The sequence below is a fragment of the Vipera berus genome (genome assembly GCF_964194415.1).
Source record: "Vipera berus genome assembly, chromosome: 10".
NCBI classification, from domain to species: domain Eukaryota; kingdom Metazoa; phylum Chordata; class Lepidosauria; order Squamata; family Viperidae; genus Vipera; species Vipera berus.
In genome coordinates, this window is record NC_138213.1 from 22988980 (window position 1) to 23014687 (window position 25708).

General features: G+C 49.4%; 1 protein-coding gene across 5 annotated transcripts; it reads left to right on the plus strand.

Moving 5' to 3' along the window:
• The first annotated feature begins 8474 nt into the window (after positions 1 to 8474).
• Positions 8475 to 22086, plus strand: MATCAP1 (microtubule associated tyrosine carboxypeptidase 1). 5 transcript variants are annotated; one of them, XM_081335623.1, is made up of 7 exons: positions 8475 to 8601; positions 13820 to 14426; positions 15830 to 15973; positions 16057 to 16189; positions 18554 to 18859; positions 19421 to 19518; positions 21801 to 22086. In XM_081335623.1, the coding sequence occupies exons 2-7, from the start codon at positions 13878 to 13880 to the stop codon at positions 21963 to 21965; spliced, it is 1395 nt and encodes a 464-aa protein (XP_081191749.1). In that variant the 5' UTR covers positions 8475 to 8601; positions 13820 to 13877; the 3' UTR covers positions 21966 to 22086. The 5 variants fall into 5 exon arrangements, with proteins under 5 accessions (XP_081191749.1, XP_081191748.1, XP_081191747.1 ...); XM_081335622.1 differs by lacking the exon at positions 8475 to 8601 and adding an exon at positions 11010 to 11123; XM_081335621.1 differs by lacking the exon at positions 8475 to 8601 and adding an exon at positions 12775 to 12815.
• Positions 22087 to 25708: the final 3622 nt, after the last annotated feature.

The following is a 25708-nucleotide window of genomic DNA, read 5'->3' on the forward strand; positions in this document are numbered from 1 at the left end:
CGATCTGTGAGGGGATTTTTCAGATCCTGTCTATTATACCCTGTGTCATCTATGTCTTAGGATTGCTTGGACAATCTTGCCTCCAAGAGTCTTTCTTAAGATGTGGATTGGAGTGGGTTCTGACCCAGGCACCCCTGAGTTACAGGATGCCTTAGAGAGTTATCACCCAAAAGGTAAATGATGCAGCTACATTTAATTCTTCGTTTCCACAGAGCTCAGGAGGGGCGATATAATGGGATCTGAGAAAGACCTTTTGCCCAGGGTGAAGGGGTACTGCTGGGGGAAGGGTCAGATAAGAGACAGATGTCAACACTGCTAACATCGAATGTTATTGCTTGACAAGAGATGAAGAAGTAGCCATTTCATATGTTAAACTTGTGTATTGCTTTAAGAGAATAAGTTTAAGGTTCGGAGGGGGGACGAGTAAGATTGTACCTTCAAGGCCATCTGAAACTAAAGAAGATAACACCTTGGCGGGTTTTCTAACGAAAGGGAAACTGATTCTTTAAATTAATTGGAGAATATGATTAATGACAAAATTAGAAAGGTGGAGAATTGTGTTTTAATATATTGTGCAAGGGGTGGAGATTTCAGATTCCAGCTTCCTTTGAGCAAGCATTTGCCGGTGTATTAGGCTAATAAAGGATTTTTAAGGTAAATAATCCCTCAGTCACTCGAAAAGCCCATACGCCAGAATCTTGGCATCAAGCTGGAATCTCCCTACTTTTTAAACTAATTAGGGAGTCTCGACCTCCTGTTGCTGTCTCTAAGTTTGGGAGACAGTCTGGCAAAGAGTTGGGGAAGATCCCATCATGGAGGAAGAAAAATTGCCTGAAGCCAGCTCCCTGACACCAGCAGCCACCCCAGTGGGGGAAGGGCCAGCAAAGAAGCCGGCAGAAAAAGAGTTTCAGCAATCCTCCCAGCTGGGAGCTAGACCCAAACAGCCAGGAGAATTGGTCTGGTCATCAGGGTGGATTAAGCCCAGCGGAGACTCCAGGTGCCTCGAAGCGGCCTTGCCATCCCCAAGGGCTTCAAAGGCAGAGGAGGTGGAACGACAACAAAGAGAATCCTGCACATCGTATTCCCCAGACCGGTGGGGAGCAGCCAGGCCAGCTGAGATTGAAGACTCGGGTGAGTGGAAATATCCGTCTGCAGCCCAAACCCAATCAACTGACAATTTAGCAGAAAGGTTTGAAGAACTACAAGTGAGAAGCGCAGAACAGCTCCTACAAAAAGAGGTCCCCAGCCCCCTTTTCACAGAGCTAATGGCCCTCCAACCCCTGAAGTTCCCTGTTAGGGCCTCCAGTCCCACAGAAGAAGAGGAACTAGGGCCCCCTCAACAGCGGGGTGTGGCAGCCCCCACAGAAGGAGGGGCAGCAACCTCTGAGCCTAAATCAGCTGATAGAGGCCTTGCAGCAGACTGGGGTGTTGCAGAAGCCTGGAGAGCAACAGCCAATTGGAGGACAATCCCATGGAGACTGGTCACCAGCCCCGAGTGCCAAGCAACCACTGAGGGAGGCACCACAGCCTTTGAGACTAACACATCTGTTAGTAGATCATCAGCAGAGGGCGCCACCATTCCCTGCAGCCAAAATACAGAGTAGACAACAGCAACCCCCGCCCATCCAACAACCATTGAGGGGCCTACAACAGCAGATGGTGCCACAATGTCCTGCCAACCAACAGCACCCTCCCCTCAGACAACCACAGCAGGGGAGGCAGCAGCAGGGCCCAAACGTGCAACCCCTGGACCTACAACAGCACCAATGGGGTAGACAGCATTTGGGAGTCCAACAGCAGCAGTGGGGGCCTTGGCAGCCGGTGAATCAACAACCAGGAGGGGGCCAGCAGCAACTGGGGGCACAACAGAAGTGGGGGCCCCAGCAACCATTGATCCAACAACCAAGGGGGAGACAGCAGCAATGGGGCCCCAGCAGCCGTTGAACAGTGGGGCCAGCAGCAATGGGAACCCCAGCAAGCAATGATGAGCCCACCCTTCAAAGCAACCTTTGATGGGGAACCAGAGAAACTGCTTTTTTTCCTCAACCAAGTACGCTCTCACTTGAATCGTTGGGGTCACACTTACCGGACCCGGATGCAATGGTCAATGTGATTGTATCCAACCTAGAGGGAGAAGCATCTGAATGGTTGAACAATTTATATAATGAGGCCCCTGAATTGGAGGACCCCCCACCTTTTCCTCCCGGGGCTGAAGGAAAGATTTGAGGACCCATCCATTGCCCTCAAAGTGGAAGAAGAAATCCATAAGATAAAGCAAGCTGGCCGGACTGCCCTAGAGTATGTGCGGGAGTTTCGAAAGATGGCAGGAAGGATAGATAGATGGCCTGAGCAATCAATGATTCATCTTTTTAGAGAAGTGTTAGACGGCCCTAAGCGAATAATTTCGGACAGAGGGCTGCAGTTCACAGCGAAATTTTGGAGAAACTTTCTTAAATTAATTGGATTGTCTCAAGGCCTATCAACTGCTTTTCACCCGGCTACTAACGGAGCCGCAGAATCCGCCAACAAAATGGTGGAACAATACCTTAGATGCTACGTCTCTTACCAACAAACAAACTGGACCGACCTCCTCCTTTTCGCAGAGGTGGCTTACAATAATTCAGTACATAGCAGCACCGGCTACACTCTTTCCAGGTAGCCACAGGGAAAGAATTCAACCCCATACCGCAGATGTGTCAAACACAAGGCCCGGGGGCCGGATCTGGCCCGCGAAGTGGTTTCATGCGGCCCGCGAAGCCATCCTGGAAACAGTGAGGGAACGGCCCCCACTGCCTTGGCCCTGGCCCAGACACCCTCCTCCTGCCAGAGACCCTCAGATCTGTCCCACTCCTGCCCAGGCCCCCATAGGCACCCTTGATGTGAACGATGTAGAGCTGGCCACGCCCACCCAGTAGGCCATATGCTCTAGCCACGCCCACCCAGTAGGCCACGCCCACCCAGGCCATACCCACCCGGCCCCCTGAGGGCAACTGCAATGCTGATGCGGCCCTCAATGAAATTGAGTTTGACACCCCTGTTCTAAAGGAATTTGATGACATTATTAAAAAAGAAAAAGAACTGCTTGTCTGAAAAAGCTGGAAAACAAATATTTGCTGACATCTAGTGGACAATTAGAATATAGCACATTAAGGACAACACCCAGAAACAGAAAAATCTGTTCCCATGAACTTTAATAACCTTTAAGAAGATACCTGCCAGGGAACAAAGAAGAAATTGTACACATAAGATTGGAAAGTGTCTGAAAGAAAAGAAATACTTTGATTGTGGTCTAAATTTATGAACTGTTTAAAAACTTTGATTTATGACTAATTTTTGATAGGGGAACTTACAGGAAGGATTTAAGGTGGCTAAAAATATTGAATTGCAATTCTGACTGGTTGCCAATTGACTCCTGAAAGAACGAATTGTTATAAGACATTGATTTTACTGAAACCTTGACAATTGAAAATTACAGTGGATTATAAAAATTAAATATAAAGACAAGAACTATACAAAATTGGACTGTTTGGATTTTGAGTTTTGGTCAGCTTGACAAGGCTAATTACAGAGACTATGGCACTTGAAAAGGGGAGACAACGTGGATATGACATATTCATCAAAAAATGATAGAAAACCACACTTAATATCTACTGCTGAAGGATTCAGCCTGAAAGATCAAAGCACTCTAGAAGCAACATTTCAAGACAAATACTTTCCAAGAAGAAATTTATGCAATGCTACGACAGATACAAATCACAATAGAGATTAAACATAATTTTGATAACATAAATGAATACACTTCTAACTTTAATTTACAATCAAAAAAATCCTAAGAATGATGGTAAAGAATGAACAAACAAATCAGATAACAGAATGTGAAATAGAAAAAAATGAGTTAATTGGCAAAGTCACAAATGAAGGGAATTATAACTTAATACAAACAAGAAAAAAAATCACAACATTTGGATACAACAATAAATATGAAAAAGATACCTTATATTAGAATGTCAAAATAAACCTGAGAAGAAAGAAGACTTAATAAAATGGACACTGCTAGAAGAATCACTGTTTGGGAGACAAAAAGCATACATTTTACATGCTATGTATTGTCTACTCCTAACAACTACAAAAATACAAGAATTGTTTGACAAGTCAAAAATACTAATTTGGAAAACAATTTGGCAAAGGAAGATTAGAGACGGGCTTAAGAGACTTGACTCACCTTACCTACCAGATAGAATATTATATGAGCAAACACTTGTTTGAATATGGCTAAATAAACAAATAACTTTAGCTATAAGGGGCTTTAGAATAAGTGGGATAAAAGATATATGTAATACAGTATTTTTTGATAAGATACAAAATGTAAAAATATTGGGATGATGTAAGTGAAGGAAAAGTTTGAATTTTAAAGACAAATTAAGTTTTAGGATTAAGGAATGGTTGAAATATTGAGGGGAAATTAGGCTTAATAAGAACTTTGAAAAAATGATATATAGTGATTCACTCAATTTTTACAAATAGAAATGAAATATAAATTGATTACAAAGGATGTTATAGGTAGATGTTATGATAGATAAGTAGTATACTATTTTTATAATATATGAAATATAAAATATTGGGATGATATATTTAAGTGGAAAAATTGAATATTTAGATGTTAATTACTGAGAAAATTATGATTGATAAGAATTGTTTGAATATTATGGAGAAATTGAGCTTAAACAAGATTTATGAAAATAAGTTACACGGTGAATCAATGACTTTTATGAAAATAACAAGTTGATAAGAAAAAAATGCTATATGTGGACGCTATTATTGTTAGTGTAAATATAGAAGAAAATGTTTTTAATCATTTATATATAGAAAATATCAAATATCAAAAATTATGTTTAATGTTGAAAGAGAATACTACTGGGAGAAGATCAAGGAAATATATTATTAATTGATATAGTGATTTGGGACATATAAATTTAATTATTATTGACTGTTAATTAACCATTATTGAAATTTTTTCAAAAAAATTTATGAACCAAGACAACAAGCTGTACACCAGGCACTAAGGTTGTTATTGTAAAAAATCAACACTTCTACAAAAAAAAGAATCCTCCCTAAAGGTGGAGGAACCCCGAAAAAAAGTGTAAGATATTTATACAGTTCTTTGCTTTCACTTAGTTACATAAGAGGAAGCTGGCACACAGCAGATAGGGTATAGAAATATAGAAATTATAAAAATACTCAAGCATGCCTTCTGTGGTTTGGGTCACATGCCTAACCCACAGGCTGGCAAATACTAATAGGCAAAACATTCACACAAAAACCACTAATTGAGATGGCTGGCCAAGAATATTCCTTGAAATGATGCAGGTGTAGGAACCATGTAGGCCATGATTCCCATAGCCCCAAATAAATTACATGGGACCGATGGTTCATGTGTGGATTGAGGCCAAAGGCTTGGTGACACTTATGCCACCCGTCATAAGTTCTGGTGCAGTTAACTTTCCATGTAATGGCACAATGCACATAAATGCCTACCTTGTACTTGGAAGAGGAATTAAAATGATTCAGGCACGCTGCTGCTCAGTGTTGTATACGTGTCCCTAACTTTGCAAACATTAATTTCTTCCCTGTCCCAAAAATGGGGCTTTTCCACCCCTTGGTGGTGTTGCCTATTCTGAACATGGAAGCCCTAAGTGGTGTGGCTTCCATGACCAAGCCATGGTACCAGTTGGGAGTATGTGCATACAAATCCAACAATCTGTGACGTTCAATAATTTTGTTCAGATCTGGACATTTTGAATATGAAGATGGCATCTGAAACTGGCTATCCTTCCACTCATCTTCCACAGCTTTTGCATGGCTAGGTTGAACTGGGTGTTGTTCAATGGGAGGGTCTATGTGTCTGTGTCCTCCTGGCCCCCCTCCTGTGCTTGGTCAGTCTGACCGGAGATGGGGGTGGCAGTGCAGAAGGCTGCTAGCTCAGCAGTTGAGGTGGGGACTGCAGGATCTCCCTCAGGCATCCCTGGGTTCAGGTCTGCCTCAGACCTGTATCCTTCCTGTGGGTGTTTAGTTTGTGGTGTTTTGCTGGCTTTGCCATAATCCCTCCAATCAGGCAAAACTGAACAAGAGAAGGGAGCAGAAGAGAAGAGACACAGAAGACGCCACCGAGCAGAACACTATAAATGAGGAAGGAAAAGGAGGCCTGGACAAGGCAGGAGATAAAAGGAGGAAGCAAAAGCAGCACCGGGCCTGGTCACGGGAGCGCTTATACAAACAACTGGCCTGCCGGAGGGGAACAGCGACATCTTCAGTGTTTTGACATTCAGGGGTTTAAACCAAAGCTTCAGCCCAACCGCATCCTCTGCACCAGGGGCCACAAGGTGGGCCCCGTTATCAGATCCAATACCTTGATAGGGAAGGGGGAAACGTGGAGTCATTTCCTTCAGAAGGGCCTTGACCACTTCACGCGCCTTCTTGGCGCAGCAAGGCCTCAATCCATCCAGAGAGAGCATCCACAAAAACCAGCAAGTATCAAAAGCCGTTTCCTGGGCAATTCAGTAAAATCAACTTCCCCAAAATCGGCAGGAGCACGGCCTTGCCTAAGCTTGCCCAAGAGGAACTTGTGGGGTTTTGCTGGATTGTTTCTTTGACAAACAACACATCGACCGACCAACACATTTGAGAGGCTTATCAAAGATCCATGGACAAATGTAAGATGAAATTCGGCCATGGCCCTGGAACTCCATGGAACTGCGTGCAATTCCCTCAAGAGGGCCCATAATCGGCTTCCTGGGAGAAGTCTTCCCCGACCTTCTCCAACCTGTTCCCCGATAAACAGCAGCCCTATTACGGGCCCTGCGCCCATCCCGTCAGGCCTACGAAGCAGCCGGCCAGGCGGGCCGGGAGGCCGAGCCAAGGGAAGGGGCGCCCGAGGCAGCAGGGCCGCGTTTACCGTCAGCCTTACAGGCATAACGGCTCCCTCGCCGGGAAGCAAAACGGCCTCCAATCACCTCCGTGTTCCAGCCCCACATTTCACGGGGCGCCTAGCAAGCCGCGCTCCTCCCGCGGGGCCCACGTGCGAGGCCAAAGCCAGTTTGCTCTCCGGGCAGCTCCGGCCACTCCGAGGCGGCTCTGGCCAAGGCAACCAGCTCAGCCTCTCGCTCTGCCCTTCCCACACCCGGAGGCCCAAAGCGACCCCCGCGTGGCCAGCGAGCCTTCTCCCTGGCACGGGAGGCTGCTGCCTTCCTTCCACACGCAGGCCTCCAGCTGCAGCCTCAAGCCGCCGCTCACCCAGGCCCGCAAGGCCAGAAAACAGCCGGGCCGCCGCCCCCCACCCGGGCTCGGCGCCGGGGCTGCCGGGCGGGCGGGGCGCGGCGGCGCGACTGAGCATGCTCCGGGGGCGGGGGAGGCGGCGCAAGGGCGGGGCGCGGCGCGGCGGCGCGACTGAGCATGCTCCGGGGGCGGGGGAGGCGGCGCAAGGGCGGGGCGCGGCGCGGCGGCGCGACTGAGCATGCTCCGGGGGCGGGGGAGGCGGCGCAAGGCGGCGCGACTGAGCATGCTCCGGGGGCGGGGGAGGCGGCGCAAGGGCGGGGGAGGCGGCGCAAGGCGGCGCGACTGAGCATGCTCCGGGGGCGGGGGAGGCGGCGCAAGGGCGGGGGAGGCGGCGCAAGGCGGCGCGACTGAGCATGCTCCGGGGGCGGGGGAGGCGGCGCAAGGGCGGGGCGCGGCGCGGCGGCGCGACTGAGCATGCTCCGGGGGCGGGGGAGGCGGCGCAAGGGCGGGGCGCGGCGCGGCGGCGCGACTGAGCATGCTCCGGGGGCGGGGGAGGCGGCGCAAGGGCGGGGCGCGGCGCGGCGGCGCGACTGAGCATGCTCCGGGGGCGGGGGAGGCGGCGCAAGGGCGGGGCGCGGCGCGGCGGCGCGACTGAGCATGCTCCGGGGGCGGGGGAGGCGGCGCAAGGGCGGGGCGCGGCGCGGCGGCGCGACTGAGCATGCTCCGGGGGCGGGGGAGGCGGCGCAAGGGCGGGGGAGGCGGCGCAAGGCGGCGCGACTGAGCATGCTCCGGGGGCGGGGGAGGCGGCGCAAGGGCGGGGGAGGCGGCGCAAGGCGGCGCGACTGAGCATGCTCCGGGGGCGGGGGAGGCGGCGCAAGGGCGGGGCGCGGCGCGGCGCGGCGGCGCGACTGAGCATGCTCCGGGGGCGGGGGAGGCGGCGCAAGGGCGGGGGAGGCGGCGCAAGGCGGCGCGACTGAGCATGCTCCGGGGGCGGGGGAGGCGGCGCAAGGGCGGGGCGCGGCGCGGCGGCGCGACTGAGCATGCTCCGGGGGCGGGGGAGGCGGCGCAAGGGCGGGGCGCGGCGCGGCGCGGCGGCGCGACTGAGCATGCTCCGGGGGCGGGGGAGGCGGCGCAAGGGCGGGGCGCGGCGCGGCGGCGCGACTGAGCATGCTCCGGGGGCGGGGGAGGCGGCGCAAGGGCGGGCGGCGGGCCCGGCGCCGGCCAGGCGGGCGAGGCCGGCAGGAGCCCCCGCGCAGCCCGCAGCTCCGCGCCCCTCTCCGCGCTGGGGCCGCCGCCGGGCCGGCTTGAAGCGACGCGGCGGCGGGGCAGGTGGGTCGGGCGAGGCTGCCGCTCAGCCCTGCGTGGCTGCCAGGCGGTTCCGGCCGTGTGTCTGTGTGTGTGTGTGTGTGTGTGTGTGTGTGTGTGTGTTAGAGCGAGGGTCCTGGGGGGGCCGGGCTGCCAGCCACGCTCTCTCGGCCCTGCCGGGCTGCTCGGTCCCAGCCATTGGCGCTCCTGGCCGGCGGGACCCTCAGCTGGCCCCTTCGAGCCAGACGGCGAGGCAGGGCGGCGGTCGTGGGCTTCCGGCCCGCGGTGAGCAGCTGCCCGGGGTCCAAGCGTCGGCCTCCGCCGTGCGGCTTGCGGGGAAAGGATGGTGGGAAACGGGGGGGGGGAGGGAGCATCTCCTTCAGCCTCGCCCTCCTCTGATTTCCCACCGGCAGGGAGGGAAGGGAGGCCGCTGAGCTTCCTGGCAGATAATGGGGGACGCGAACCTGGGACTCCCGGGACTAAGTGCAACCCCCAACGGCTCCCCGCCCTCCGATTTCCGTGTCGGGGCATCCCGCAGGGCACTGGGGGCTGCCTACGTGGGTCGCCTCGGCCTCCAAGAAGCAGCGACTTGGGGCCGGCCGGTCTTGGAGGGCGCGGGCCTCTGTCGGGCAACGGGGTGGTGCAGCAGGGGCTTTGGGGGCTGCAGAGCTGCTGCAGTCCTGGTGCTGTGTCCCCCCCCCCGGCCATTATGATGGCATAAGCACAGCCTTCCTGAGAAGCCCCAAAGCTCCCAAGGCTGGCATTCTGGTTCCAAGGCCAGCCCAGCTGGGGCCAAGCGCAGCACCAAGCAGGTGGGCAGCCAAGACTACCCAGGAGCCACCTGCCCCTCCCCCCCATGCAGAGGGTGGAGGGGTTGACCCTGGTAGGCTGTCCGAGCCCCTGTGATCTGAGGCTGTTTCCCCCATTTTTCTTGGGGTGTGTGTGAGAGATGCTGGGAAATTGGTGTTTTAAAAGGCAGGATAGATCAGCTTAAATTAAGCAGACCAACACAACCATTTAAGTTTCTTCTAGATCTTATAGCAAGTATTTGAGCCCTGTCAACTGGCACTCTTGGGCCGTATCCCTTGGTAATCCCTTCCAAGGTGAAGCAGGCCCTCTTTGGGTGCAGACATTCCTTCCGTCTTCTAAGCTTGACACACTGTTAACATAGATGATATTCTGGCACAATTTGTTTGCAAGGTATCCATGCTGGCTCCTATCGATTCTAACATGCTTATCCGAGTGCTCACAAACATGGTGTCAATGGATTGTTTGAAGACCTTGCAGAGTAGAAAAATCAAGTTGGGGGGTCTCCCAGGTCCTCCTTTGTCTCCTTTTTGAGGATGGGGATGAGGTGAGCTGTTCTCCAGTCTTCCAGGCCCTTCTCCATATTTATCTTACTACATGTACCAATATATACTGTACTACATGTATGTACATATGCATGTATGCATTAAAATGACCTTCAGTATGTTAGAAAGTCAAAGACAGTGCAGGTCTGCTGGAAGTGGTAAGAGGTGATGTTGGAAGGCAGAACCCAGAGATTCTGCATCTGTTTTTTCCAGTGAGGCAAATGAAACTCTTGCTGATTGTGGTTGTGTTACTGGGGGGGGGGTGCTGCTTAGGATGGACCAGGAGGGTGAGAGAGAACTTCACTAAAGGAACACAACAAAGGAGCTTGTGAAGGCTTCTTGGGGAAGTCCTGCAGACTGGAGAGCAGCTCACCCACCGATCCTGGGCTCCCTTCCCAGGCATTGGGAGGGACGTTATTATAAATATCATTATTATATTTGGATTATATTATTATATACATTATTACAAATCCACGCATACTATATATATAGTATTTAGTGTTACTTGCAAGCCTCAATTTACTTTTAAGGTTTAGTTTTTCTGACAGAGTTTCTTAAATTTCTGGAAATACAACGTAGAACAATAGGGCTGGAAGGGGCATTGGAGATCTTCTGGTCTAACCACTTGCTGAGCAAGAGACCCTATACCAGGGGTGTCAAACTGCCCTATACCATTCCAGTCTCTTCTTAAAAACCTCCACAATTTCCTGAGGTAATTAATTGTTCTCACTGTCAAGAAATTTCTCTTTAGTTCTAGGCTGGTTCTCTTTAATTTTCCACCAGGAGTTTCAGTTCCATAGCTGAGTGCAGCTGGTCAGCCAGTTGCGAGTCCATCTGGCTGTGTCTGTCACACATTGTTCTATCCCACCAAGAAGTAGGCTGGGATCTACTTTATCAAATGCCTTATTGGAATCTAAATAAAACTGTGTTCACAGCATTTTGCTGATCCTCTAATTTAATCACTGTGCCAAAGACAGCAATAAGGTTTGCCTAGCATGATCTGTTTTTGACACACCCATGCTGGCTTCTATTGTCTTGTTCATTTCTAGGTGCTAAAAAAACATGCTTTTTATATTTTCCCAGATCTTCCCAGATAGTGATGTCAGGTTGATTGGTCTATAGTTTGTAGATTGGAATTACATCAGCCCGGACAAAGCGGGCGAGGTCCATGGAATGGAAAAAAGTAACCTTTGTGTATGAATATTCAGATCTAGTCTTGTTTTCACTGCAACCGCTAACCCTTAGTAAAAGAAGCTATCACTTCAACTAAATGGAGTTGAGGGCTTTTCTTTCCTAGGGACCTGGGTGGGGCAGGTCTGACAATATCTCCCCTTTCCCATTTTTCATAGTTGTCCTTTTCCTCTCTCAGTATATCAGATAGAGAGAATGATCTTGTTTCTTTCATTTTCCATGTATGTTCTTTCTCTTCAGCTCTATATAAATCAATGGTGGCCTTTTAGAATATTTTTTTCATTTTTCTTTTTGTAGAATTTATCTACCTTCAGCATCTTGTTTTATGGGATTTTGCGATTTTTGAGGGCACTTTATCCACAGTTCAAGTCATTGGACCCAACCAACTTTTCTGAGTTCATCATCATTGAAGGCAATTTTGAAGGCAGCTCTTAATTCTATAGGTGCTCCCACTTCATCCCACACCAAAGATGTCTGTTGCCTTCACTTCTTCAGCCAGTTTCTCCCAGCTGGTGAGGATTATATTGAAGCCTCCAGGACATCTCCTTCCAGCTGCATGAATCTAACAATGATTCTGTTGTCTTCCCAGAAATTTTCACAGAGCCCCTTTAGCAAGAGAGGAGAAAGGGATGGAGTTACAGCTGAACAATTTCTCATCCAAAATCAATTATCTCCCCCAGTTCATTAGAATGGAGAATTTCTGTTAAATTATCTTCCTGAGAAATGGCAAACTGGTGGGTCTTTTCATTGTTAACCATGGAGCTTGGGGATGATAGTTTAGGCCAGGGGTAGGCAACCTTGGCTCTTTTATGACTCGTGGACTTCAACTCCCAGAATTCCTGAGCCAGCCGGGAGTTGAAGTCCACAAGTCATAAAAGAGCCAAGATTGCCTACCCCTGGTTTAGGCAATCATCTGGTGAACCTTTAACAAACTTTGCTGTGGCATCCCATCCAATGTCTGAAGACATCCTGCTCCAATCTTTCTCCAAAACTAACCACATTATTCTGACCCCGCAATTTCTCTTCATGGGCCTGTTTCTCTTCTCCTGAACATTCTCACTACCATCTTCTTTCTGTTCTAGTGAGGTTCCAACACTGAAGTGGGGTTTGAATGTTTGGCCAAAGTGGAAGGAACACTTCCATTATTTCAAAAATTACAGTCTAAAATTGCACTTTTTTAAACCCCATCACACCATAAACTAGCATGAGTTTGCATTCAACTAATACACCAAAATCTTTTTTCACAAGTACTACAGTCAAAGGAGATATCTGCATCATGGCCACACTTGATTTTTGCTTTCAGAGCGAAGAGCTGTAGAACAAAGGGGGCTATCCAATGTCTTCTTGAAAATCTCGTGTTGGAGTGCCCACAGCTTCTGGAGGCAGGCGGTTCCACTGGTTAATTGTTCTCACTGTTGGGAAATTTCTCCTTAGTTTTAGGTTGCTTCTCTCCTTGATTATGCAATGATTTCATCCATTGCTTCTTGTCCTGCCTTCTGGTGCTTTGGAGAATAGGTTGAACCCCTCTTCTTTGTGGCAACCCCTCAAACATTGGAATATCGCTATCAAGTCATGTTTTATGATGCTCCTTAAGTTTAATTTCTGAGCCTCTTAATTGTATCCTTCTCTCCCCATCATCACTGGAACCCACCAGCCTGGACAATTTTCATCCAGTTTCCAACCTCCCCTTTTTAGGTAAGGTGCTGAAAAGGGTGATGGCCTGGTAGCTTCAGAGGGTCCTGGATGAAACAGATTTTCTGGACCCCTTCCAGTCAGGATCCAGGCTCGGTTATGGGAAAGAAATAGCAGTTGTTGGTGATCTCTGGCAAGAGCGGGATGTGGGTAGCGCAGCCATCCTTACTCCTCCTCATTCTCCTTGGCCTCTGAGCGACCTTCCATACCCTCGACCATGGTATCTTTCTGGGCTGGTGGGCTTTGGGACTGGGCAGGGCAGTTTCATGCCCTTTGGCTCCTTTCTGCAAGGATGGTCCCATTTGGTGTTGATAGCGAGCGAGAGACCAACCGAAGGCTGCTCCTTGTCGTGTGCTGCAAGCTTGGTACTCTCTCCACTCCTCTTTAACATCTGCATGAAGCCGCTGGGCGTGGTCATCCATCACCAAGGGTTGAGGTGTCATCAATATGTGGGTGATTCTCAATTCTGTAGTTCCACCCTTGGTGACCCAAGTGATGCCCTGCCTGCCCTCTCAGTCCTTGGGGAGGGGAAGTTCAGCCCTGTGCACATTCCAACCAGGGCTGGGAAGGAGGATTTCAGACTGGCACAAGGGAAACCCTCCTACTCCTTCAAGCAGCTCCTCTTTTTCCTTGGGCGCCCAAGTCTTCCGGGTGAGAGAGAGGCTGTAGCCTGGGACTGGGTTTTCCTGGTGCTTTTTTGCAGTGCAAGCGCTGAGGGGGGGGAGGCGTTGGACTGGGAAGCATAGGCCTCTCCCATCTTCCTAGGAGGCTCCTGGGGACTATGCAGCCCCCCCCGCCTCCCTGGGGATCAGCCCAGGAGCCAGTCTAGTGATGAAGGCCCCCACCTCACCCCCCGGCACAGAGGTTTGGGGCCAGTTTCTCTTCACAGGAGAGTTGTTGAGAAAATGGGAGGAAGGCATCTAATGAAGCTTGAGTCTCTGGTGGGATGTGAATGTAGCCAGAGTAAACAACCTACCTGAGGACGCTCCTTTTCCCTCTGTTCGCAGCACTCTCCCAATCCCAGGTTTGGCTTCATGAGGCCTCCCGCGGCTACACAAGGGCAACATGGTGCTTGACTCCCCGGCCTATCATCCACCATTGCATCCCGAAGTTTTCCATGCGGACCCACAACCCAGGAGAGGTGGGAGGAAGCAAGTGAGCCCTCCATGTGTCCAGGGGCAGCCGGGCCCCTTCCTCTCCTCTCCTCTGTCTTCAGAGTCGGATTCTTCTGGGCCCGGAAGGAGGACCAAGCTGCCGAAAGTCCTCCGGGGCTTGGGGGCGCCCCCCTGCCTCGCCTCGCAGGGCCCCTGCAGCTGCATGCACCGGAGTGAGAGCAGCTGCCTGGTGAACGGAAAGGATTGGGCGCAGGGCCAGATCCGCAGCGCTGCCTCCCTCCCTCACCTGCCCAGGGCCAGAGCTGAGGAAGGGGCACGCCGGGCCGGGAAGAGAAGCCCCTGCTTACTGGTGGCCCTGCGGCCAGCCAACTTGGAGGCAGAGCGAGAGCAGTTCTTCCGGTCTTCGTTTGCCTACAACCCTCAGTTTGAATATGGGGAATCTGTCCCTGAAGTCGTGCTGGATAAATACCGAGAGGCCTCCGGGCAGTTCCTTTTGCAGGTAGCCTTCCCTCTGGCTGGCTCGCGCGGCTCTTGCCCAAAGGAGCCCTCCCCGGGCTTCCTGCTTTCAAAGGGAAGCTGCCTTGGCTGGATGAGGCCCTTTGGAGGGGACCAAAGAGGTCCTCAAGTCCATCCCACGCATGCAACAGGATCCCCGCTGCCATCCCTGCTGAGATAATGCCCGGGGAAGAGCCTGATTTAGGGTTGGCAGCCTTGCAGGCCCTGTGCCACGTGTCTTTCCCAAAGGCTTGGAAGGGAGCCCAGATCAGCAGCGCCAGGCCTCTGGCACCCCACGAGCAGCAGTGGGAGCTTCTCCCAGCCAGGCCACCTGAAACCCGGCCAGGCTGCTTCCCTCCAGTTGCTGGGAGCAGAGCAGGAGTGGCGAGCTGAGCCTTCCTTCCTTCCCTCCCGGGGCCCCTCCAGGGCGCCTGCAGGCCTGCCAGTGTGGTCAGCACAGAAGGACCTGGCGGTGGATGGAAGGGGGGGGAGTTGCTCATAGCTGGACCTTGTTTTGTAGCTCCCGCCAAGATTTTTGAGTGATTTCCAAAATTCTCAAAACTTCTGTTCTGGCCGCATGCCATCTGTTGCTTTAGTACTTGAAAAATCTTTAAGACAGAGGCTTGACTGTTTGACCCCATTGCCCCTTTTCCTGGTCGTGATACGTACAACAACCCAGATGGTTATCTTATGCAAGTGTCTTGGCAGCGGCAGCCCCCTCAAGCAATTACAGATTCCACCATTAGCCCTAGGCTATCTCCAAATTACCCCCAGTTTAGGAACCCTGCTTTGAGTTGTCCTTGGAGTAAATCGGTTTCCTACCTTACAAAAGAGGAATTTTAAAAGAATGTGATAAATGTGAGGATCTTGTGCCACAAGACCAGCATGGCTGTGCACTGTATTTGCCGCTGCAGTAAGCCTAAGCAACTGCAGACCAAATTGGTTCCAAGGAGGTTTTGGTGTGGGGTCTGGCGTGCTGATAACCCCTTGGGACTACCATGGCTGGCATTTGCCATAACCTTCCATCTTGACTGTCAGATGTTGATACTTTCTGAACTTCTCCAGTTCTATCCCCTGGTGGTATTATGTTGCAAAATGGTGACTAGTTTCATACAATGCCCCAAACCCTAAACCTGGACTAGCGAAAATTTCTGTGTTCACAGAACATGAGAGGCCCCCATAATCAACTACAGTTACTTAAAGTGATGGCTTAATTAAAATAACATGCTAATATAGGGAATGATTCATAACCCCCTGAATCATACCCTTATTTATCTAGTCTAGTGAGATTTGTGAATCCAGACTTCAGGTCAGCTACCTGGATGTTCAGGGCAGCTTTAATTGGTCCCACCCCAGACCAGAGCAAAGCCTGGAGTTTGTGATAACCACTTCATGCATCTGTTGCAGGCTACAGGAATAATCAATGCTGTCCTTAAAAAATATGGTACTTATGAGAGCTTTGAGGCCTCCAATGGTGGAAAGCTACTTACAAAATGCCAAATCTGGTCCATCACCAGGAAGTACATGCAGAAGGAAGGCTGCTCTGGGGAGGTGAGTGCTGGGGTTCCGCCCCGTAGGGAACCCTCCTGAGATGTCCTGGTCTGCATTATCTTCTTTCTGCTTCTTTTCTCCAGGTGGTGGTTCAGCTCACAGAAGACCTCCTTTCCCAAGCAGTCATGATGGTGGAAAACAGCCGCCCAACTTTAGCGATCAACCTCTCTGGCGCTCGTCAGAACTGGCTGGAGGGCATGCTGCGCCACGAGATAGGTCAGCCCTGAAATCTCTCTCCCTCTTTTGCCAGATGCCTTAAAAGTGAACTTAGATCATTGGGAAAGTCATAAAACACATTGGCCTTTGTGAGTTGAGAAGTGACATAGAGGTTTTTCTGAATTAGATGAAGCTTCAGATTTAAAGAAACTCCAAGGAAAGCAAAACCACATCTCTAGGTTTGATCCAACTTGGAACTGGTTTATCCAGCTCCAGTGTAAAAACTCCAAGTGTGGCTTATATTTTGTAGGGAAGTTTTGGCAATACAGCTGAAGTCTTCAACCTATGGCTACAATTAAGCCCCAAATTTCAATTACTGAGTAACTTAATTGTTAAGTGAATGTTGTCCATTTTGCCCACTTTCTTGCTACAGTTGTTAACTGTGGATCAGTTGTTAACAACTGAATCACTGCAGTTGTCAGGTTAGCCACACGGTTGTTAAGTGAATCTGGCTTCCCGATCAACTTTGCTTGTCAGAAGGTCGCAAAAGTTGATCACATGACCCTGGGATGCGGCAACCGTCATAAATATGAGTCAGTTGTCCACCATCTGAATTTTGATCATGGGGAAGCTGCAACGGTCGTGTTAGAAACAATTGCAAGTCACTTTTTTCAGTGCCATTGTAACTTCGAACAGTCACTGAATGGTTGTAAGTTGAGGACCATCATCCTAGCCATTGTCTGTCCACTGCAGGATAAAGGCCTCTTCCACAGGTTTCCAACCAATACAGTCCTGGGCTTTCCTTTGCCAACTGGGCCCGCCATACTGGCTGATATTGTCTCTCCAACTTGTTTTAAGTCTTTTTTGTGGATGCCTTTTATCAAATGGGATCCTTTCTAGGACTGCCTTCTTGCTATGTGACCAGCCCGTTTCAATTCTTTTTACTCTCTTGATGCTATCGTATACTAGAGAACAAATGAAAATATATGAAAAAAAACAGTTGAGGTCTACCTGTATGAAAGTTGGGGTTGAATTGTTCAGATGAATCTACAAAACTCAGCCCTCAGATACCACTTTCTCAGTCACTACCAGTTGCAGCTTTCTCCTCTCCCTTTCTTTCCTCTGGGGTGATTCTGATTCACCCTCGCCCTCTACGGTCCAGATAAAATCGAAACTTTTATAATAGGATTTTGGAATTAATTATATTGAACAAACAGCTCCTGTGAGATCCAGTTTTGGTTTTTACAAGACAAAACAAAGATAAGCAATTTTATAATTTCAAAAATGACACTAGATGGGAGTAAAGGTTTTAGGCAGAGGAAGCATAAACAAAATGTTATCACAATGAAAATACTGAAGGAGAATTTTGAAGAATGGAATCAGAAAACAATAGGCACAATATCAACAATGTAGGTATGTCTTATATCTGTTTCTATGGATAGACTGTGCCCAAAAGATATTATTAAAGAAAGGGCAGATGTAGGACAAATTTTATCTGACAAGATAGATGGTATCATCTAGAAATACCTTTATTTGCATGCAGAGTAGATTACAGCAGGAGGTGCGTTAAGATGATATTTGGACAGTATTCCCAAGGTCAAAAGACAGTAATGACTCCCAGTGTCTGCACGCGTATCTGCTGGTTATGAAGGAGTATGTGTGTCTGCCGGCTATGGAGGAGGAGAGTCCCCAGGGAGAAAGAAGGAGGAAGTCCATCCCAGAAAGGGGAGGGGTGTAGGACACATGGTCAGGAGAAGGAGGAAATATGTCATAGGGAAGGAGGGGTTAGCTGAACCAGATAAGATAGCATATTATAATTTCCCAAACAATCACCTGGTGGCAGCACAGTGCCACTTACTCCCTTGTCTGGGCCAACGTGCCCTTCTCACTGTCACCTATACCCATTTGGACTATTGTAAGATGCTCTACAATGGAGCTGCCCCTGAAGAGCACACGGAAGCTTCAGCTGGTTGAAAAGGCCCACACATTTTAAAATTTCAATTTGTGTGTGGGTCACCTTTTTTGCTAGACCTGCGTTGGTTACTGATTTGCTTCTGGGTGCAATTCAAGATGCTGGTTATTACCTTCAAAGTCCTACATGGCTTGGGGTCAGGTTATTTGAAGGACCACCTCTCCCCAACTGCTTAAAGCGGGAAAGCGTGCCATGTTATGGGTTCCCGTCAGGGAAGTTCCACTAGTAGGACCCAGAAGGGCCTTTTATGTGGAGGGTCCCTCTTCCTGGAATCCCATGCCTGAGATACGATTGGCTCCTACTTGATATTTTTATGGAAGGCCCTGAAGCTGTGGTTCTGTCAGTGAGCCTGGAGACCCCAGATGTGATTATGCTTGCTGCTGGGGTGGGTGTGGAGGATGGTTTTTTTTAATATTAAAATGAGATTATTGCTGGAATATCTTCTTTCCTAGGCACTCACTATATCCGCGGAGTTAACAATGCCTCCCAGCCATGGCACAGCTCAGAAGGCCGCAAGCAATACTGCCTGAAGCCCGCCAACCCCACGGAGGAAGGGCTGGCTAGCCTGCACAGTGTCCTCTTCCGCAAGCAGCCTTTCCTCTGGAGGGCCGCCCTCCTCTACTACACCGTCTGCCAGGCCGGGCGCATGTCCTTCTGCGAACTCTTCCAGGACTTGGGGCGCTTCGTGCAGGATGCCGGGGTGCGGTGGGAATACTGCGTGCGAGCCAAGCGAGGCCAGGCCGACACCTCATTGCCAGGTGGGGGTGAAGCAGGGCCACCCTTCAGCCTTTCTGGCCCTCCTGACCGCCAAGTACCAGCTGGCCTCCCTGTGCCTTCTCTTCGGACTTTCTAGCTAGTTGGTCCCTGGGAGAGAATGCAGAGAAGCGCCTGCCTACTCACCCTCCATTTTGGGGTGAAAGGCCTGTGTGACCACCCTCCACCCCAGCCATCCCAACTTCTGATCCTCCTTGGCACAGTCCCTGGAGCCATTTGGCTCTTAAAGTATTTGTCCCTGTGGAGGCTTTTTGACAGTTGGCAGCCCCCACCCCCCAAGGCCTCCTCTTTCTCTCCTCACAGGTTTTCGAAAGCATGGGGGGAGAAAGAAGCGGAGCAAGCAAAAGGTTTGCTATACAAACCTCTTTCCTCCCATCCTCTGAGGTTCTCTTTCCTTCCAAGTCCAAAAGGATTCCTTGATAACCTTTTCCAGAGGCAATAGGCACGTAGCCCATTACAAAAGGCTCCCTTGGCGCCAAGCTCTGAACTGAAAGCAGGCGTTTCGATCGTGCTCACAGTCTCGGCTGGTTTTTCTTCGTTTGCAGGCTGCTTCAGCAAAGATCAGGTGTACCTGGAAGGAATCCTCCAGATCCTCCGGCATCGACAAACGATTGATTTCCGGTTGCTGGCTGCACTGGGGAAGGTATGCAGAGCCCACTTGTTTTTCTCTGCTACAGCCCTCCCAGTGGAGACAGTTGGGCAGTGGGAGGGCAAGGAGGAAGGGCTGGCTGGGGGAGATCTTGGACCTCCAATTTCATAATTGCTGAAACCTTTGTTTTTGAGAGGAAGGGGGCCACTTTCCCCCCCTCCATTGCTAGTGCAAGCTTGGACTTAAATGATGTTCACACCAAGTGAGCAAGGATCAGCATTCTCTGAGGAATGTCTCTCTAAACACCCGGGGTCTATTTTGTCATTCATTCATACCTTGGAAAACAATATTTGCAGCGGACATAATTTTAACAGACTGCCATAAAATCCCCCTAACTTTAGCAGCCACATTTCTTCTAAAAACTGGCCGAAAAGATTACACTAGTTGCCAGGTTTGAAGCAAAACTCAGTGGGAATGGAAGACATCACACTTAAAACCCAGGATGACTCATACATACAGTTGCAAGAAAAAGTATGTGAACCCTTTGGGATTACGTGGAGTTTTGCATGAATTGGCCATAAAATGTGCTCTAAACGTCATGTAAGTCACAACAATAGAAAAACACAGTCTGCTTAAAATAATACTACACAAACATTAGCTGTTGTCATGTTTTAATTGAACATAAGATGGAAACATTCACAGTGCAGGGTGGAAAAAGTATGTGAACCCCTAGCCTAATGACTTCTCCAAGAGCTAATTGGAGCCAACCTTGACTCCAATCAGTGTGATGATATTGGATGTGTTGCTGACAGCTGTCCTGCCCTTTTTTTTTGCCCAAGATGGCGGCGGCTGCAGTTTGAGCTTCGGGCGCTCCACAAGGGCTCTAAATGGGTCAGTTTAGGGAGGCCCAGCCATGGCACGGTATGGTGGGGCGATTCCGGGGGGTGGTGGATGCAGAGACGGCTGCTGGGTGCTGTTTTCGGCGGTGCTGAGCCCCCCCCCCCTTCGGATAGCGGCGCTTCGGATGTTGCCGGCCTGCCGGCCTGGAGAGCAATGCTGTAATGCTGCGGGCGTCCTTTTCCTGTCTTCTCGTCATGGATACCCTCTGCTTGTGTGGAGGGGCGGCGACGACGATTCCACCGGCTGGAGATTCGATCGGGAGTTAGGATTGTTATTAGCTGGCAGGCGCCGTTTTCGGCGGCGCGGAGCCCTCCCTCTCCTTCCGGATGGCGGCAGTGGATTGTGGGCCTGGACATCGGCCTCGGTGGATTTGTTGGTGAATGCCTGGATATTAGATTGCTGCCGGGAATGCCTTTGCTCGCCGCTGGATCATCGTTTGGACTGGCGGGTGGACGCTTGGGGGAGAGGATGTTTTTTGCCCTCCCCCCCAGACTGGCGGCAGTGGCCGGCAGCCCGAAGATCGGCAGCGGCCTGGCTTGCTTCCTGTGCTGGCAGGCAGGTATTATGGCTATCTCAATGCCCCAGATTGGACTCCTCAGCCGGAGTGAGAGGACGGCTGGGGCTTCCAGAGTTTATCAGGACATTTTGCAGGAAAATGTACGACCATCTGTCCGCCAACTGAAGCTCCGCAGAGGATGTGTGATGCAACAGGACAATGACCCAAAGCATACAAGTAATTCAACAAAACAATGGCTTCAACAGAACAGAATACACCTTCTGGAGTGGCCCAGAGTCCTGACCTCAACCTGATTGAAATGCTGTGGCATGACCTTAAGAGAGCGATTCACACCAAACATCCCAAGAATATTGCTACACTGAAACAGTTTTGTGAAGAGGAGTGGTCCAAAATTACTCCAGATCGTTGTGCAGGTCTGATCTGCAACTACAGGAAACGTTTGGTTGAGGTTATTGCTGTCAAAGGAGGGTCAACCAGTTATTAAATCCAAAGGTTCACATACTTTTTCCACCCTGCACTGTGAATGTTTCCATCTTATGTTCAATTAAAACATGACAACAGCTGTTTGTGTAGTATTATTTTAAGCAGACTGTGTTTTTCTATTGTGACTTACATGACGTTTAGAGCGCATTTTATGGCCAATTCATGCAAAACTCCATGTAATCCCAAAGGGTTCACATACTTTTTCTTGCAACTGTAGGTTTATATGTTTATGCATTTCCCCCCAGTGAATGGCTTTGAGAGACCCCCAAAACAAATAAGAACCCCGTGGCTCTGTTGGGTGGCAACCAGTGCCTGGTCCTGCCCTTTCCACTAGTCTAGGTAGCTAGCTTCGAAACGCTGGCCATAGCGTGTGCTGATCTTGCATAACAGATTGAAATCCAGTCAATGAGCTAACATGCAAATGCCCTTCATTCAGGTCTCTTATGAAGATGTAGACCATCTGAAGAAATACGGGGTGCTGGAGAAGGCCCGAATCCCCCACTTCATGCAGGACCTTGAACGGTACATGCAGCAGCTCAACCACATTGTTGCCACCAATTGTCTCAGTGATGAGGAGCTGAAACAGCTGATGCCGGAGTGAGCTTGCTGCCTGCCCCTCTGCCACCACTGCAGCATCACTGGACAGACTGCTCTCATTAAGATGCCTGAAGTCCCAAAGGAGAATTTTGTTACTTTGGCCTGCTAAAAACAAATCAATGGCTCATGTGTTCTATTTATTCTTTATTTATTGGGGATTTCTAGTTTTGACTGTTAAATGAAGCGATCAGGAGCAAGGCCACATCTTTTGAATGCCCTGAGAATCCAGCTACCTCTCATAGAACTTTGCTCTCGGCCAGAGATGTTTTAAGCAGATTGACAAAGATCAATATCTGGACCATGCCTTTCTTCTGTAGACAGGTTAGTATAGATGGTTTGGAACTTGCTAAAACATTTCCCTATTTTTGGGGTTCTCCAGTTGAGCCAACTGAGAGTGATGGCCAAAAAGAGAAGATTTTTTTTAAATGCTGCTTAATGGCAGGTGTAGAGGTTTTTCAGTATGACTTTAGTGTTCCTTGCTATCCCAAGTGTCCCAAGCAAACCCCACCCCATAGTTCATCCTGTCAGTCCAATTGGGCCAATCCCCAGTCCGCTGTGGGAAAGAGGAGACAACGGCAGGCTGTCTCAGGGTTGCAGCGATGTTTTGTCGGCTCTTTGCACCTTCCGTTGCGAACAGGGAGATAAACCAGTTGCCAGAGGCGCATTCCTTTCTTCTTCCCCCCCCTTACTAGCTGACATGAAGGGGAGAGATAGTTCACAGAGGAAGTATGCAGAAACAGCAAAGTGTTACAATGGAGCAATAGAGGAAACCAGAGCAACAACCCCTAATGGTTTTCCCCCCTCCCCTCCAGGAGCATGGCAGAACCCAGAAGCATAGAGAGAAGAGAGTTTGAGCTAAAGAAAGAAAAGAGCCCCCTCTGACATCCTGCCTCCCTTAAAAAAAGAGATATCCACCTGTGGAGACATTAAAAATAAATACATGTATAGGTTAATCAGGCTTGTTCGGGTATTCAGTATGGATTTTTTAAATCAGTTTAGGGGCTTTAATATGACATTTGTGGATCCACTCGTTTTGGGAGGACGGGAGGTGTTTCCACGCTACTGGATATTAAGTGGAGCCATGGTATCTCCTGGAGTCAAAAATTTCTTTTATTTCAAAATGTTGTTCCCCTTCAACCATGATGGAAGGGAGGGGGGGAGTGACAACTGTCTTAATGGTGACTGTTGCATGCTTTAAAAGGCTGCAGTCGAAAATTGGGTGGATTTGCCTGAGGGATTTTGGAAGTTTTAATTCCACTGTTACTGGGTTTAATAATTCTAACAATGGGGAATGTTCCTACATATTTAGGTCCAGGTTTTTTGGATGGTGGTTGGGATTTTAGGTACTTAGTGGATAGGTAAACCATCTCCCCTATGGTAAACAATTTTGGCTTGACTCTCTTTTTGTCTGCTTGAGTCTTACATGCTTGTCTGGCCTCATCCCGTGCTTTCCTGACCACTGGCCAGCTGTTCTTTAGTTGTGCAATCCACTCCCTTAACAAAGGGATGGCAGGTTCTGCAGGGGAAGGTTCTGGCATCGGGTTAAAACTTTGTCCTGTAGCCCATGCTGGAATGAATGGCGTAAGCAACCTCAGCGAATGGGAGTAGGTCGGTCCAGTTTGTCTGTTGGTAATTAATAAAGCACCTAAGATATTGTTCTAGTACTGAGTTCAACCATTCAGTCGCACCATTCGTTTGCAGATGATGACTAGATGACAGTCCCTGGGTGGTTCCTAAAAGGGTCAGATACTCCTTCCAGAACTCCGATGTGATTTATTTATTTATTTATTTATTTATTGATGGGATTTATATCCCGCCCTATCTCCTGAAGGACTCAGGGCGGCTAACAACAAAACATATAATAAGTACAGAAATCAAGATAAAAATAAAATTGAAATCATCTGTGCAATAAATTAAAATTAAAGATTAAAAAATAAATTAAAAATTCTAAATATAATTAATTAAAATGCCTGTCAGTCCAGGTCAGCCTGGTGGAAAAGGAGTGTTTTGAGGCCGCGGCGAAAGGATTGGAGATTTTGGGCCATCCGAAGCTCAGGGGGGAGCTGATTCCATAGGGCTGGCGCTCCCACAGAGAAGGCCCTCCCCCTGGGGGTCGCCAGCCGACTTCCTAGCTGACGGTACCCTGAGGAGGCCTTCTCTGTGTGAGCGTACTGGACGATGGGAATTTGTTCCCGGCAGCAGATGGTCCTGCAAGTATCCCGGGCCTAAGCCCTCTATCTGATATGATGCTCTATGGGGCTCCGTGCAAGCGATAGATGTGTTGGAAAACAGCTTCGCTGCCATTTTTGCTGTAAGGATTTTTGAGCAAGGTATGAAATGTACTGGTTTGGAAAATAGGTCCGTCATGACCCAAATGACTGTGTTTCCATTGCTGTCTGGTAGCTTCACTATGAAATCCATGGAGATCTCCTTCCAGGGTGCTGAGCGGGTTGCTACCGGCTATAGCAGCCCAGGTGATTTCCCCTGTGATCTTTTTGCTGATGCACAAATTGGGCAGCTAGCTATGTAGCTTTCAATGTCCTTCTTTATTGATGGCCACCAAAACTGTCTTTTAATTAGATGTAATGTTTTCACAAATCCAAAATGGCCCACTGATTTCAAGTTGTGGCAGTTGCATGAACGCTAGTCTATGACTTTTGGGTATGTATAGTTTTTCTCCCACCCAAGGTAGTCTGTCCGTGATATCGCACAGGTTCTTGTGACTTAGGAACCAGTCATCAGTTTCTAATACTTTTCTGAATTCAATTCCTGCCCCGCTCGCTAATGGCTTTTGTAGTTTGGCTTGTGCTCAGGCAGTTACTCGTGCTGCCAGCTGAGTTTCTGGCATGTGTTTTTGTTACACTAGCCTGAGTGCTATTATTTATTTATTGATTGATTGATGGGATTTATATCCCGCCCTATCTCCCAAAGGACTCAGGGCGGCTAACAACAAAACATATAATAAGTACAGAAATCAAGATAAAAATAAAATTGAAATGATCTGTGCAATAAATTAAAATTAAAGATTAAAAAATAAATTAAAAATTCTAAATATAATTAATTAAAATGCCTGTCAGTCCAGGTCAGCCTGGTGGAAAAGGAGTGTTTTGAGGCCGCGGCGAAAGGATTGGAGGTTTTGGGCCATCCGAAGCTCAGGGGGGAGCTGATTCCATAGGGCTGGCGCTCCCACAGAGAAGGCCCTCCCCCTGGGGGTCGCCAGCCGACATTGCCTAGCTGACGGTACCGAGGAGGCCTTCTCTGTGTGAGCGTACTGGACGATGGGAATTAGTTCCCGGCAGCAGATGGTCCTGCAAGTATCCCGGGCCTAAGCCATGTAGGGCTTTAAAGGTAAGTACCAGCACCTTAAATCTCACCCGGAGGGCAACTGGTAGCCAATGCAGCTCACGCAGGAGGGGTGTAATATGGGAGTATCGGGGTGCTCCCATCACAACCCGTGCAGCCGCATTCTGCACCAGCTGAAGCCTCCGGGTGGTCTTCAAGGGCAGCCCCATGTAGAGAGCATTACAGTAATCTATACGGGAGGTAACGAGTGCGTGGGTGACTGTACGTAGGGCATCTTGGTCCAAAAAGGGGCGCAATTGGTATATTAGACGAATCTGTGCAAATGCCCCCCTAGCCACGACTCCAATATGATCTTCAAAACTGAGTCGTGAATCTAGGCATTGATAACTGCTAGGAGCCAGCCTCGTGTAACCTCCCGAGAAGCATAGACTAGCCAGGAGGGAC